The 17267-nt window shown below is 39.5% G+C and overlaps 1 protein-coding gene across 1 annotated transcript in view; it reads right to left on the reverse strand.

The window, feature by feature from the left end:
• AVL9 (AVL9 cell migration associated) overlaps positions 1 to 16863 on the reverse strand; it is a 41297-nt gene extending 24434 nt beyond the window's left edge. The window contains exons 1-5 of the mRNA XM_060781639.2: positions 16653 to 16863; positions 5427 to 5547; positions 3473 to 3558; positions 3095 to 3166; positions 1117 to 1206 (exon numbers count right to left, since the gene is read on the reverse strand). Coding sequence (XP_060637622.2) covers positions 1117 to 1206; positions 3095 to 3166; positions 3473 to 3558; positions 5427 to 5547; positions 16653 to 16847 — 564 coding nt within the window. The 5' untranslated portion in view covers positions 16848 to 16863. The remainder of the gene's footprint in view (positions 1 to 1116; positions 1207 to 3094; positions 3167 to 3472; positions 3559 to 5426; positions 5548 to 16652) is intronic.
• Between the last annotated feature and the right edge of the window lie 404 nt (positions 16864 to 17267).

A 17267-nucleotide genomic window follows, 5' to 3' on the forward strand; every position in this document is an offset into this window, starting at 1 on the left:
GGGAAAACTAAAGAGCACTGAGCACTATTTGTCTGTCTACACACACACACACACATGGCTTTTCAGTTCATGGATTCAATGGTCCTTAGAAGGCAACCGCAACCATAAGGCTGATGTAGCCTCCAATGAAAATAAATTGACACCCCTGAACTAAAGGCATGAACATCTACCCAACAGGCTCCTATGGGCATGAACTGGCATCCAAAGAGGTACTTGAAATATACACAGATCCCTCATATGCCCAATGGGAGTTCTTTGTGCATGTTACACTACAAATGTTTTTTTGAACGCAGTCTGCAGTGAATAATAAAAGAAGAGACTACTTGAGAAAAAGGGAGTAAACCAGAATTAGTTGCCTGGTTCTTTCTAGAAAGATAGGATGCTCACTTATACTCAGTAAAATTATCTGGTCATCTACCTCAGTGTTATCTCTATTAGGTTAGAATCAGAATTGTGATCCAGTGAAGGCCGCATTCGAGGAAAGAAGCAAGATAATGTGTTTTGACAGTTCCTCTTATCCCATGCATACTAAGTTGGAGGGTCTTTATGCCCCTTACAACAGATTTTTAGTAACACTAATGGTCATCCAGTTTTGTTGTATGAAACCTTTATGCAACCCACTTAAGGCATGTGCTAAGTGCAGTTCTAGGATGTCAAGTAGGGATCTTCCTCATTTCCTTTTGAAGATGCCTTGGATTAGATCTGGGACTTTGTGATTAAAGAGAACATGCTCCATCTATCAGCAATGACCCTTTCCTTTGATTCTGTCTGTGGGCTCCAATAAGTGTAGCTTTTTACCTACCATGATACCACTTTTGTACTTTATTGATCTCACCTGATTTTAGAAACTAAAAAGGGTTAGGACTTGTCACTGTTTGGATGAGAGAGAACTCAGTCTCATCAGACAGGGCTAAAAAGGATTCTGATCGAAGTTCTTAAAAGCAAATGGCAGACAGAGTTGACAATTTTAAAAAAAGAGTAGCTTAAAAATGCTAATATGTAGTAATCAAACAAATAAAGCAGATCCTCTGTCATTCATACCACACTTGGAATTACCAAGTATTAAATTTAATTTTAGCTCAAGTATCCATAAACTTTTGTACATTAAAACCATACCTTAAGAATTGAAATTTGCGAGAAGTCCTTTTCTTCAAAATAGGCGTGTGTAATGAGTTGTAGTTTAGCCTGGAGAAGCCCATATAGAGGCTTGCAAGGAAAAAAATCCACATTATTTCAAGAAAGGCATACAGTTCTAAATATGAAATATCCTGTACACATGAATGTGCATTATCCTCAATAACTGTATTTTCCCTCAAAGGTCCATTTATAAAAAATGACTTTTAGCCATTCTATTCAATAGAATCTTGGCTTCAAAGACAGCCTTGGCTCCTATCTGATCAGAGTTTACAGTTTCTTCAATTACTATATACTTTTGAAGAGTACAACAGTAAATATAGAATAGTGCCATGCCGCTCAAATTTGAGAACTAGTGCAGTGGTAGTAAGTGCTGGATGAGAAACAGCTTGATTCCATATTCATTTATTCTAGGTATCCTCAAACTGTGGCCCTCCAGCTGTTTGGGCCTTCAACTCCCAGAATTCCTGACAGTTGAACAAGCTCATTAGGGCTTCTGGGAGTTGGAGACCCAACAGCTGGAGGGCCGCAGTTTGAGGATGCCTGATTTATTCATTTCTCTGTAATTTACCACACAAGCTTCATACTCATGCTGATGCAGATATGAACCCCAGAATGGAGAGATGGATGGGCTTGAAGCCCCCCTGTCTTGAAACGATCTGACAAAGCTAGATCACCAAAACTCCTATATAGTAGAGTCTGGAATTATAAGTCAAAAGTGAATTAAATGATCAAACACTAAGAAATTAAAGACAGCTGTTGTTTTTTTGAGCCCTTCGAGGCATAATGAAGTAAGCTATACTGAACACATGTATGGTACTTCTAAAATACATTATACTTCTAAGGGTCTTCTATGCCCCCTTCCACACAGCTCAAAAAATCCCACATTATCTGATTTGAACTGGAATATATGGCAGTGTTAACTCAGATAACTCAGGGTCCTTCCACACATCCCTACATCCCAGAATGTCAAGACAGAAAATCACACAATATCTATTTGGAACTAGGTTATCTGAGTCCACACTCAGATAATGTAGGATTTTCTGTCTTGATATTCTGAGATATAGGACTGTGTGGAAAGGCCCCCAGTTCAAAGCAGATAGTGTGGGATTTTTCTGCCTTGATATTTTGGGTTATATGGTTGTGTAGAAGGGCCCTATATATACATATGTTTTAATGATAATGGATAGAAAAAGTAATTTACCCTCACTCTGTAAGTAAGCAAAATATCAACCAGCCTCTCGTTGCTGTTGTTGTTATTCTAGTAATATTTTTATACCATGCTTTAACTTTCCTGAAGGAGACTCAAATCAGCTTAACATAAAAGGATTAGCATATAACTTAAAATACACAAATATGCAAACATTAAAACAATTAAATATAAACAGTATTTTTAAAAATCACAGTTAAAAACCATTAAAACATATTCAGTTAAAAACCACAGCATCCCTTGAATTGATCTTAAAATGTTGAGGTCCCTTGTACCTTAAAAATAGATCTGGGGTCCACATATGCAAGGATTTTCACATTAGATGGCTATTACATCACATGATCTTTAAGAGTCATGTTGGAAAAGACCTCTGTTCTGAAACTTATCATAGCGCATTATATTTCCTTTACTTAGAACTATAACCATGACAAGCCACTCTCTACTCTCACTTCCATACCAGTTCAGTAACAGACCCCAAAATTTTAATGATTTTCAAAAATTGCAAGTGTCTTCAAAGTCAGAAGTGCTGTGTGTCTATTTTATTTACTACACAGGTTTTTAAAAAACTAATGCTAAGGGATGTATTATTAGAATGCAGGACCTTCATAGTTTACAAACATATTTTTTTCCATTTCACAGAGATATGACTATGAAAGGATGCCTTTGTCTGAGATTTTGGTGCTCATGCAGCTTTTCAAAGAAACATCTAAAAAAAACGAAGTTGTTTCTAAAAATGTTACTATCTCTTACCAGCTGACACAGAACACAAACACTTTTCTGTACTGTTTCTCGGGTAATATCTGCTTGCCGTACTTTCAGTGCCTTTTAAAAAAGAATGTGGGGAGGGGAGATGCAAAGAATAAGCTTTTGTCACACTTTTATTCATTTTCACTGGAAAATAAAATACTCAGTCTGGCTGTTTTTCCACAAAAGGCCACTTAGTTATAAACAAGAAACACTACAAGAAAATAGAAATAGAATAGGCTGCCTGCAGGCTGATGTTGTTCTCAAATACATGATGCATTATGAAGGGGGAAGGGGGGGAGAGACAGAAGGAAGGAAGGAAGGAAGGAAGGAAGGAAGGAAGGAAGGAAGGAAGGAAGGAAGGAAGGAAGGAAGGAAGGCTACCTTGGCTTCAATTTGTCTATAACATGAGACACCATATACTGTGCTTCGATCTCCACTTCTTGGTGGCAAATGGAAAAACACAGTGTCTGAAAGAGAAGAAAGGTTATGGTAAGACTCAATAGCAAAGTATCACATCAAAGTTTGACGTTCCCATTGAGTTACACTTTTCAATACCACCATAATTGACAATTAGCCAATAATGGTAACATACCAGGGAAAACTGACACACTGTGGAACCAGGACATGACGGGTATATACAAGCAGTCCCTGGGTTACTGACAAGATGGGTTCTATGGTATTGTTCTTAAGCTGAATTTGTATGTAAGGCAGAAACTTTTTAAGTGTAGCTGCAGCCAAATTTTTAAAAGTTTTGGATAGCTTAGGGAAATGTTAACACACCATTAATGTATGTTTTGCTGTTTGTGCCCTTATTCAGAAGATTTTACCTCACTTTTGGTTCCTGTGATAATTGGATTTTGAAATTTCAGGTTGTCATGGAAAGAAGGATTGGTGAGAAATCTTCAGTGGAGACACCTTTTCCCCACGATAACTCTTTCAGGAGCAAATTTCCCTTCTTAGAGGCATATTTCCTCTCACTTCTTCTTGTCTCATTTTTGCTACTATGTTACTAAGTCCTATGTAAGTAGGACATTTGTAACTTGGGAGCTGCCTATATTTGGATATCCCAGTAATAGAAAAATAATATTTTATGCATCCACCAATGGAATTTTATATGGTGATGATGAGAAAACACTTCAAACAATGGGGATGAAGAAATGTATTCTTCTTCAGAGTTTCCGCCCCCTACAACCATTATTCTCTATAAATGAACTTGAATCAAAGCAAGAACTGGCAATTCAATCAATATGTGAAATTCAGCACCACAAATGCCTCTTCTCAGATGTCAGGACATAGTGGTACAATTACAAAAGAAGCTAGAAATGGAGCAGCCCCTCCTTTCACCTGTTAGCTTCTGATGCATCAGCCATTTAACAGCAGAGCCTCCATGCCCAACATACATTTTAGCGTAATTGTCAGTATTACTAACAGAAAACCTCAAGCAAATTGCCTCTTCTGACGTCCCCCGCAAGAACAGCTCTGCTATATCTTAACAGCATCCAGAATCAGCCCAACACTATATGAGGTGAAGGACAAAATGGCACTTCTTCTCCAGTCCATACAGAAGCAGATTGGACTAGGAATTGAATCTTCTTTCACAAGCTAGTTCAGGTGGCCCAAGATATACAATGAGACATATGTTTCAAACACGTGGGGGGGGGGGGGGGAAGAAGAGGGGGGAGAAGAGCTGCAAGGATGTCATTTGCATCTGCCATTTGTGATGGTTTCCTCACTTTCTAACAGCCTGACAAGCTCCGACAATAGTTGTAAACATCCAACCGGCAAAGAAAAGCGGCAATACCCAGGAAAATGCTTTCAACTGAATAGTTTTGTTGCTATGAGAACTTACAAGAACTCTTTCTGCCCAAAAAAGCTACACACTAATTGTTAGCAATTAATGGCTTGTTGCTGCAGCAACAGAATGGACAGCAGCTGTGCTCCTATTTTTGCATTTGTCTGTGACATTTAGTAAAACTTTAGATAGCAGGTAAACATCAACTGCTCTTCCCATTATTCTTCTGTAGCAAATTTACCTGTAATTCATACTTTACCTAATTTAAAACACCAATCAATGCACCCATTATATAAAGAAGCTTCCTTCCAATGGCATCAAAAGGAAATATTTTTGTTGAAGATGAAAACAAGTCAAGACACACTTCAATGCTGATGAACTGCCCCATAATTAAGAGTATTTTTGAGCCCTGACTTTATTGGAAGCCAGGTAATTAAAATAACATGTATTTGGCCCTGTTCTCAGTGAGGCCTAGATATTCACCAATATTATATATTTGTTAGGCATTCTAATCATATAGGACCATCAAAGGTGGCTTCTTACCTTCTTGATAGTTGTGAGCACCATCTGGCAATGCAAGGAAAGGCAGGTACTTCCATTCTTCTGGCAAACTGTGACTGTCATGGCTTTCTCCTGGGATGAGTGGAGGATAGGAGAACTCAACCTGCAAACAGAATTTTTGAATTATTACATGAGTCACCCACCAAATCAAGCAGCCAGTCTTCCCATTTCTTACATGTTAAACTGAACCAGCAATCCAACTATATATTTATTCCTTGAAACAATTGACAGAAAATCCCAAAGAGTAGGTCATAGAGGGCAAAGGACTAGGGTGAAAACAATGGGTGGGCTGTTTACCCAAAGAAAGGACAGCAGGGTTGGGAATACCCCCTCCCAATAATCTTAGAGGAACAGAATACATTTCAAGGGTCTACACATTGTTACAATTGTTGAAAGCAAAGCACTTTGCATATGATTTGCATGTTCCACCTGCATAGAAAGCAGGTATATTAAATACTGAATATAACCTTAGGTTTGTTCATACCATTATATTTTCAAATTTCTATATATTGTTGGACAGTGAAGAAGGCTGATAGAAACAAGAGTTCTACAGATATTTATAAATTTTACTTTAAAATATTGGGGGAGAGTTCTATAGATGTAGAATATTAAAAGGGCAAATATAGATGTTTCCAAAAAAACCAAATCAAGCCTGACCTCTCCCTAGAAGATAAGTACATTAAAACGGTCATGCTTTTGACACAATATGAGAAGACATGATCCACTAGAAAAGACAATCTTGTGAAGGCAGGAGGCTACGGATAAGAGGAAGACAGCATTTAGATGGTTAGACTCGATTAAGAAAGCCACAGTCTTGAGTCTGCAAGACCTGAGTAGGGCAGTTGATGATGGAGATCATTCATACATAGGTTTGCCATAAGTCTAAGTTGATTTGACAGCAATTAACCACAATAAAACCTTGTTCTTTCAAAAATGTAAGCAGCGAACCATCTTTCACTACTTTCCATTGATGCATTATGTCTTACCCGCAGGAATAGATTTCAACAAATGCATACATTCACTACAGGTTGTCTGTAACTTAGCGGAAACTCTGTATTTGCATATATGTATATATGCACATAATGAGATATTTTGGAGATGGGATCCAAATATATACACAAAGTTCATTTATGTTTCATATACACCTATATAAAAAAAGCACGAAGCTAATTTTATACAATATTTTAAATAAGTTTGTGCATAAAACACAGTTCATGTACACAAAGCCATCAGAAAGCTGATATGGACAAGGTTGGATTTTGGAGACTTTTGCATTTTGGAGAAAGAATGCTCAAACTTTATATCAGTATGCAATAAGTTAACATGTATCCAATTTATTTAAGCCGAATCACATAAATCAACTTCTCTTTGTGATTGTTGTTCTCTTAATGATATAAATCTTGTAACCAGACTTGGCTTAGAGAAGACAATTATGCTGGGGAAAATGGAAGAAAAAAGGAAGAGAGGCCGACCAAGGGCAAGTTGGATGGATGGTATCCTTGAAGTGACTGGATTTACCTTGAAGGAGCTGGGGGTGGTGACGACCGACAGGGAGCTCTGGCGTGGACTGGTCCATGAAGTCACTTGGACCGGAAACGACTGAACGAATGAACAACAACAACAACAAAACCAGACTTGGCTACAGCAAGTATACACAGAACAATGGAGTGGAAGTGCTCCTGTATGCATTGCTAGCAAGTTTGTTTGCAATGCTGAAATAATGCATCTTCAAAGTATAATTGGATGTGCTGAGCATCAAGTTTGCCTGAAAGTTCATTCCACCACTGTCTTTAATCTTTAAACCTCACTTTGAATGAGGAGTTCCTAATCTTGGATCCAGAGATGTTGTCAGACCCCATCTCCCAGAAGTTGTACATATATCTCGCTCATGATAGAAGATTCTGTGAGTTGAAGCTCAACTACACAAGGCAAACCAGGATTAGAAACCACAGCCATAAATAATTTAAGATCCAACTATTTCAAGGACGCAATCCACCCTTTACAAACCCATCAGAACACTCATTACTCATTGGAGGTTCAGATTCCTCAATTTCTAAGACTAGGCAAGTAGATCTCCAAAAGAGAAGCATCATGGTTATGTGCTCAGAAAGTGGAATTGATTTCTAGAAGTATACCTGGGCCACCACTATTACCTGTTTCAAAAACCAGCTGTATTTAAATAGACCTTTGGAGAATCTTGATTTTGTTGTCTACTCTGCAACTGTTTAAGATTAATGTTTGTTTTAAACCACTGTTAGTTTACCTAACGTTTATTTTTACATTGATTTTTAAAAATCCTGGTTCGGATTGTATTGATTTTACACAAGCTAGTTTGTGTACATTTTAAAACAAGACAATGCATAAATTCAATAATAACAACACACAGTCAAAAATGTGTTTGCAAAATATATTTATAGCTAAGGCGATAATGAAGAGATGTTGTGATTTCACACATTATACTAATGAGCTCTGCAAGATAACTTGGATTTATCTTCATTCTTACAGGAAGCAACTGAGTATCTATTGCAATGCTAGATTGTAATTCCAGCTGGCAATATCACAAATAACAAGTAGCACCCAAAGATCAAATAACTACTAAGCTAATTGCAGAAGTGGCCTTGTAGCAAAACTGGTTCAGACTGATCATCTGAAAAACAATTACAGTTTTGTGTTCTCAAGGAATGCTGCCCTGAACAGTTGATAAAAGTGATAACATATGACTGACCTGTAAAAAGGGGGTGGGACAGGCTACTAAGCGATGTGTGTGTTAAGAATAGTCTTTGCTTTCGAAACTAGGTCTGCCATTCCTGTCATATGGGGAGGGCGTGAAACAAATTAAACTAGCTGCAGAAAATAAATATACGGTATTTACTTTGTACAAGTTTACCCAATATATAAGGATTTGTTTATAAAGAGTTTAACTGTTTGTTTTTAATATCATTAATATTTAATTCTATTTTAATGTTTGTATAATTTTAAGTTTGAAATTGTATTGTATTGGTTTTATTGTAATCTGCTCTGAATCTCTGTTGCAGAGAGAAAAAGCAGGGTATAAGTAAACACAATAAACATAGTAATAATAGTAATAGTCAGGTTTGGGAGACAAAATTATGGATTTTGTTATGACCCACTAATAAGTTGGGGGTCACTGCATGCATGGAGAAGGGAAAGCACCGACCAACTTGGACAGCCAGCCACTTCCGGGCACTGCTGTCATATTCCAACTCAAGCAATCAAAAAGGCCAAGACACAGAGAACAGAGAACAGAAGGATTTGTTGCTGTGATGGATTTGTTCTGTTCTTTGCAACTCTTCACAGAGAATGGAATAGTTCCTTTTTTATATAAGAGTGAAGATGCAGTATTCAAACTGACCCATAGATTAGTTGACTAAAGTTTTTTTGGGTTGGTTTTTATTAAAAATCCTAGACTTAGGAGTATATAATGTAGTTAGCTTTTCAAATTTGAAGAAAAAATATAAACTGACTCTAGCAACATGGAGTCAAGACAACTATAGACTCACTGGAACTATAAAAACAATTTATACTGTATCACAAATTGTGTTTGGTGTTCCTCTAAATAGCAAAGAGCCTACTGTTTCATGAATATAAACTCAGATTATTACATCACACTAGACTAGAGAATGAATCCACTTTAAATCCGGTTGCTGCCTCCTCCAGAATTCTGGGGTTTGTAGCTGAGTGAGGCTGCTGAAGGCTCCTCCCTAAACTACAAACCCCAGAATTCTGCAGGAGGCAGCAATCAGATTTAAAGTAGATTCATTCTCTAGTGCAGGGGTCCTCAAACTTTTTAAACATAGGGCCTGGTCATAGTCCCTCAAACTGTTGGAGGGCCGGATTATAATTTGAAAAAAACACGAATGAATTCCTATGCACACTGCACATATCTTATTTGTAGTGCATAAAAATTAAAAACAATACAATAATTAAAATGAAGAACAATCTTAACAAATATAAATTTATTAGTATTTCAATGGGAAGTGTGGGCCTGCTTTTGGCTGATGAGATAGGGTTGTTGTTGTGGTGTGCTTTTGAGTCGTTGTAGACTTAGGTTGACCCTGAGTGAGGGCCGAGTAAATGACCTTGGAGGGTCACATCTAGCCCCCGGACCTTAGTTTGAGGACCCCTGCTCTAGTGTGATGAGGTCCAAATATCCAAATAGCATGGAATTAGATATCTAGTTCTTTGGATTCAAGCCACTGAGCTTTATCCACATAGAAAAAAAATATCCATATAGAACACTGTCGCGCAGAGGAAACAAACAAAATGGCCCTGAGTATTGGATAGTAAAGGGAAATAGAATCTAACAGAATCTAATGGCCAAAAAGATTAAATAACTAGGTTAAAATATTCATTGGAAAAGCAATAATCACTTTGAAAAGTATATGTTTTGATAATTTTCTGATTGTTGCTGAGTACTCTTCTTAAAGATACTACTACAAAGGAAGTTCAGGGTCCATTGATTCCTTTACCATTTTTCCACACTATTAAAGCAAAGGGAAGGAAACTGGTCTCTAAAGAAACATTTACAATATGCAAGAATCATACATCTTTGCTAACGTGTATCAGTCAACAAAGTGCTCAACAGAAAAAAAGTGTATACCACTCTGAACAAATTTAACAACAATGCACAGGAGAATTCTTTCCTTATGTTTCACCTGCATTTATGGCAGTCATCCTCAGAGGTATGGATGTCTGCCATAGATGCAGATGAAACATCAGGAGAGAAAACTTCTAGAACATGGCCATACAGCCCGAAAAACCTACAACAACCCAGTGACTCCGGCCATGAAAGCCTTTGACAATACAATGCACAGGAGAAATTAGAGCCATCAAATAAAGCAATGTATACAAAGAATAAGGAACCAGTAAGGTGTTGTGGTTTAGACCATACTATGACTCCAGAGACCAGGGTCTGACTTCCCACTTGGCCATGGAAACCTACTTGGTGATCGTGGGAAAGTCACATTTTCTCTGCCTCAGTGGAAGGCAAAGACACACTCCCTCTGAACAAAACTTGCCAATAAATCTCAGAGATAGGTCTGCCTTAGGGCCCCATAAGTCAGAACAACTTGAAGTTACATAACAACAATATAAATACCAAACTAGCTGTGACCAAGCAAAGAGGTTTTCAACTTACCTAGACACAAATTGCACTGAATTCATTGATTACTGCCTTGTTGATTTTATGAACATGTCCTAATCAGGACTGTGGAACAACCTGTTGGAAGAAATCTGACAGCTAAATGAGCTGTTGGGATTGAAAACACATCTGAAGACCTATCTCTCCTGGGGCAAGTCTACCCAGCCAGTTTTAATCACAAATTTTCAATTTGCATCTTGTGTTTATTACATTTTAATCTTTGTTCTATGTATTTTAATATGCGCATTAAAACACACATTTTAATAAGTGTATTTTATATATAAGCCGATCTGAGTCCCTCTATGGAGGTAGAGAAGATCGGAATATAAAAGTTTTAAATAAATAAATAGTGTTTTTAGATATGTTGTAATCTGCCTCGGGCTGCGAGGAAAGGCAGGTAAGAAATTAAATTATTATTATTATTATTATTATTATTATTATTATTACATATGTCTTTTTTAAAAAATCCTTTCTTTGTACATCCATTGTCATTATTTTGCCTTTAAGACAGATAACTGAAAGATGCATTCATCTGATAATACTCATTTGTTTGCTTTGCTTAAATTATAATCTAAAGATTTTCAATTTTAGCTAAGTTCAGAGTCCTGAAATTTAAGAACTGGGAAGATATACAGATTGCATAACTATTCCCACATCCATATGCAAAACATTAATTACAGCTGACAATTGAGTAACTGCATCTCCAGGAAGCAAGTCTTGTTGATGGCAGATGGAATAAGCAGAACTCACATACAAAAAAGCAACGGTTGAATTTTTAAAAAAAGTTTAAATAGAGAGACAATTCCAAGACGAATTATACTAAAAGCATGAAAAATATGCAGCCTTAAAACAGATATCCACTTATAACATAATCTATATATGCCTACTCAGAAGCAACTTCCACTAAATTCAGTAAGGCTTACTCCCATCACAGGTAAGCATGTGTAGGAGTGCAGACTCTGACGTATCCTTCAGATATAAATAGACATCCCCTTGTCCTACAGCATTTAGCAAATACATCTAAAGTTAAGGAATGCATTTTGGATTTGCTGGTAAGATAGCATTTTGTTTTTCCTCTCTTAATCTTCCCTAAAATTTCTAACTTTGCAGTTCATTTCCACTAGGAGCTAGAAAATGTTATCTGACTCAAAACAAGATGCCAGTCAAAACCACTGGCTGGCATCATACTTCAAATGAAGCTCAGCTTTACTGTTATCTTAACCTATAGAGTACCTCATACAGACACTTGTCTTGAATGTGAATTCCCAGAAATCTCTAGCTATGAGACACTGGGCACTAGATTAAATTGAGCATTGGTTTGATCCAACTCATCTTATATAAGATCATTGGCAGGGAATGTTCAAAGACACAATAACGTTTAGAAATTCAATTGAAATGTCAATTCTTTAACATTATTATTATTATCATACTTCTTCTCCCTTATGTAATTCCTTCCTCACTAGAACTTTTCTAGCAAGGCTATAGAGAAACAGCAGGAATATAATTATACAAATTCAAGCTTAGATTGTATATAGGCACAGACTTACCCAACACTAGCTGATGAGAACACACCTTTATTATTCATGCTTCTTACTGCAGAGCCCGATGCATAACCATAAATCCTATTATACTGGGTGGAGCTTTTTTCCCTCCTAAGTGTTTTTCATGGTCAATACTCACAATCTCCAAAGTGTGCTTGAATTCAATCTCCACGGCCAAAAGCAAACAACAGAAGGCTGGGCATGATCTCCTACTTTGCCTTTCCACAGAGCATCTCAGGCCCCTTCCACACAGCTGTATAAAATCCACATGTGGTCTCAAATAACCCAGTTCAAAGGAGATATTGTGGATGACCTGCCTTGATATATCAAGGTGTTTGCTTTTGGCCGTGGAGATTGAATTCTAGCATGCTTTGGAGATTGTATTGACCATGATATATCAAGGCAGATCATTCACAATATCTGCTTTGAACTGGGTTATCCGAGTCCATACTGCCATATAATCCAGTTCAAAGTAGATAATGTGGGATTTTATACAGCTGTGTAGAAGGGGTCATAGTGCAGCACATGGCTAGTCCTAAGTTCCTGGGTGTCACTGTGAAGGAGGATCTGACCATTCATACAGCAGCAATGGTTAAGACAGCCCAGCAGAGACAATACAACCTGAGACTTCTAACGGCCCTTCCACACAGCCATATAACCCAGAGTATCAAGGCAAAATATCCCACAATATCTGCTTCGAACTGGATTATCTGCGTCCACACTGTCATATATTCCAGTTGAAAACAGCAAATGTGGGATTTTATTCAGCTGTGTGGAAAGGACCTAAGGAAACGACAACTGAATGAAAAACTTCTGGTGACTTTCTACTGCTGTCCCATAGTAAGTGTCCTGACCTACTGCAACTGCACATAGTTTGGTAATTGCACAGTGGCATATAGGAAGACGCTCCAAAGGGTCACCACTGCTGCACAGAGAATCATTGGTTGCTCTCTCCCTTCTTTGGAAGAACTTTATAAGTCTTGCAGCCTTAAGAAAGCTTAGAGCATTCTTGGGAGTCCATCTCACCTGGCATTTTTTTTTTAATTATTGCTATCTAGCAGACGGCACAGGGTGACAAAGACAAGGACAAACAGAGATGGCTTTTTGAACAAGGCTTTGGGAACCTAGTGCAATAGATAACATGGAACTATGTGAAATCGAATACTGAAACGGCTTAGACAATGTTTTTGAATGACGAGGCTAATAGTGAAGGTAGTGGTTTTATACGTTTTTAAAAGTTTTAATGTACGTATTTTATAATTTTTTTTTAAAAAAATTATTGTAATTTTTACATTGTTTTAATGGCATCAAATAGTTACCTATGTCATAATGCTGCCTTCAGTCACCTTCGGGTTCAAACAAGGCGGGGTAGAAATATCGTAAATAAATAAATAATCAGCTATCTTGTTGGTGGGAAGCTTCCTACTGGAGTGGAAATCATCTATCCAACAGATGACAAGTTATTTAACCTCAGCAAACCGAAAGCCAAAACCAAGGTTACAACAACATCTGTTATACAACTCCAATATGCTGATGACAATGTCATCTGTGCGCATTCAGAGGAAGACCTACAAGCTACTCTAAATACCTTTGCAGAAGCATACGAGAAGCTCAGCCTGTCATTGAACGATGAGAAAACCAAAGTGCTCTTCCAGCAGTCACCAGCCAATCCCTCTCCAATGCCAGAAATACACCTTAATGGTGTAACATTAGAAAATGTTGACCATTTCCGCTACCTTGGTAGTCACCTCTAGACAAAAGACAACAGTGACACTGAAATAAAACTCCGCTTGAGCTCTGCGAGTGCAGCATTTTTCTGAATGAAGCAGAAAGTGTTTGAGGACCGGGACATCCATAGGGAGACCAAGGTGCTTGTTTATAAAGCTATTGTCCTCCCAACCCTGCTATACACCTGTGAAACGTGGACTGTCTACAGATGCCATACGTAACTCCTGGAACGATTCCATTAGCACTGCCTCCGAAAAATCCTGCAAATCTCTTGGGAAGACAGGCGGACAAATGTCAGCGTGCTGCAAGAAGCAAAGACCACCAGCACTGAAGTGATGCTCCTAAGCCATCAACTCCGCTGGACTGGCCACGTTGTTCAAATGCCCAATCACCATCTCCCGAAGCAGTTAATATACTCCTAACTCAAGAACAGAAAACGGAATGTTGGAGGACAGGAAAAGAGGTTTAAAGATTGGCAAAGCCAACCTTAAAAACTGTGGCATAGACACCGAGAACTGGAAAGTCCTGGCCCTTGAGCACTCTAACAAGTGTCAAGTTTATAACTTTGTAAGTACCTTTAAATGTGTTTTAACATGTGATGTTTAATGGATATATTTGCAACAAATGTTGATGTATATAATAAGTGCTAAGTTTATAACTTTGGAAGTAACTTCAAATGTATTTCAGTATATGATGTTCAATATATATATTTGCAGCAAATTTTGATGTATATAATAATTTTAGTCCACTAGAGGAAGGCCTGGAGAAAGAACAAAACCGGTCGTGGATGGCTGATTCATATGCAACTCAACATAAGAAGACACGACGTTGATACCATTTCAAAGTGACTGTACAAAAACTCATATAATATTGTTTGTGATCACTGTAAACTTGAACAGTATAACAAGTTTATACAATTATACATTGAATTCTATTTTCTATTTTCTATACAAGGGGGATATTTGTTGAGCATACTAACTCAGGAACCCATTCATATTGCACTCTAACTAAAGGTGAGCTGTGACCAGCAGTGCTGTGACCAGCAGTGCTGCAAAATTCAAAGAGGCACAAATGGAGGGTGAAAGGGAGAAACATGCCCAAAGGAAGGCGTGTCAAGCCAACCCTGATTGGACCGCCTCCCATCTGGAAACTCACTGCAGAAGAACATGTGGATCAAGAACTGGGCTCCACAGCCACCTACGGATCCACCGCCAAGACACCACATCTGGAAGACAATCATCCTCGAGCTATGAGGGATTGCCTAAGGATCAGAAAAGCCGAAGTATCACTGTCTCAGTCACCCAAGCAGTCAATTTTGGAGGATTCTGGCCCTCTTGTCAAGAGATACCTGTCACCTGTACGCAGATGATGTCCAACTCTATCACTCCTTCCCTCCTGCAACTAAGGAGGCTGTTCAGATCCTGAACCGATGCTTGGCCGCTATGATGATCTGGATGAGGGCAAACAAATTGAAACTGAATCCAGACAAGACAGAGGTCCTCCTGGTCAGTCGTAAGGCCGAACAGGGCATAGGATTACATAGCCTGTGTTGGATGGGGTTGCACTCCCCCTGAAGATGCAAGTTTGCAGCTTTGGAGTGATCCTGGACTCATCGCTGAGCCTGGAACCCCAGGTTTCGGCGGTGACCAGGGGAGCATTTGCACAGTTAAAGCTTGTGCGCCAGCTGCGCCCATCCCTTGGGAAGTCTGATCTGGCTACAGTGGTCCACGCTCTGGTTACATCCCATATAGACTACTGCAACACACTCTATGTGGGGTTGCTTTTGGAGACTGTCCGGAAGCTTTGAATGGTCCAACGAATGGCAGCCAGATTGCTAACAGGTGCAGCGCTCAGGAAGCATACAACTCCTCTGTTGCGCCAGCTCCACTGGCTGCAAGTTTGCTACCGGACACAATTGAGAGTGCTGGCTTTAGCCTATAAAGCCCTGAACGGTTCTGTCCCAACTTACATGTCCGAACGCATCTCCCCTTATGAACCAGGACCTTAAGATTGTCTGGGGAGGTCCAGCTCTCGTTACCGCCTTCATCACAAGTACATCTGGCGGAGACAAGACAGGGACATCTCGGCGGTGGCCGCTCAGCAGTGGAACGCCCTCCCTATAGATATTAGATCGGCCACCTCCCTTTTAACATTCCAGAAAATGTTAAAAGGGCTTTTTGAACAAGCGTTTCCAAGTGCAGAGTAACTGACATAGAAAAATGGAAAGACGACAATGAGACTGGACAACGTTTTTAACAAGGCGACACTAAGAATTTATATTTTATTGATATGTTTAATTTTTATTATATGTCTTGTTTTTAATTGTATTTATGATATTGTAAGCATTGAATTTTACCCTGTTAACTGGCTTGAGTCGCCTTCGGGCTGAGAAAGGCGGTATACAAATACAGTAAGTAAATAAATAATAAATACCCGATCTATATTTTGTAGCAATAGAAGTCAAAAGTGTGAGAGAAATAACACTCCTGAGATACCTGTCCAGATTGAAAGGAATCATACTCTTGAGATACCTGTTTTAGTAATACTCCTGAGACACCTGTCCAGATTGAAAGAAACAATACTCCTGAGATACCTGTCTTAAGCAATACTCCCAAATCTTGCCCTGAGGGTGGAAAAGGAATGAAGGGGGAGGGAACTGAGAAGCAGAGGAATCCAATGGCAGCCTTTGGGAGAAGGAGCTGGAGGCGCAGACTTGGGGAAAGGGAACTTGTGATGGGGAAGCGAGAGACCCTCCCTCCCTGCCTGCCTCCTGCTCACCTGGCAGCCCTTCTTGTGGTGGAAGCCGACCACGGCGATATGCAGCACGGGCCCCTTGGAGGCTCGGGGCGGGAGGTCGCCCTGCGCTCGGCCCCTCCGCTCCATGAAGGGAAGGAGAGCCGCCTGCCTTCCTCCACTCTTGACAGGCTCCTTCCCCACTCTCCGGATGAGCGGCGCGAGGCGGCCACTGAGCATGCGCCAAGAAGGAGGGCGCACGCGCAGTGGCGCCTACCGAAGCCCTCGCGCCGAGAGCTCAGGAAACCGGAAGAGAGCGGACTTCAGTCACCGCCGAGGGCCGGGAGGCCGAGCCAGTCCCGAGGAGGGAGGGAGGGAGAGGACAGAACGAGGAACCTGGGCGTGAAGGTCTCTAGTCACAAAGTCCAATAGCCGAGGGAAGTTACTGGCCGCCTTGGCCAAATTAGGGCCACAGGAAGAAGAAAGTTTCCTGACCTGTTACCTCAGGCTGGTTCCTCTGGGCAACCAGTTGCCAGGGCTCTGCTCTTAAAGGGACAGCACCCTCAGAACGCCATAGAAAGAAAGTCCTGCTACTATTATTTATTTACTACATTTATATGCTGCCCTTCTCACCCTGCAGGGGACTCAGAGCGGCTTACA

Source organism: Anolis sagrei, chromosome 6 (genome assembly GCF_037176765.1).
Source record: "Anolis sagrei isolate rAnoSag1 chromosome 6, rAnoSag1.mat, whole genome shotgun sequence".
Taxonomy (NCBI): Eukaryota; Metazoa; Chordata; class Lepidosauria; order Squamata; family Dactyloidae; genus Anolis; species Anolis sagrei.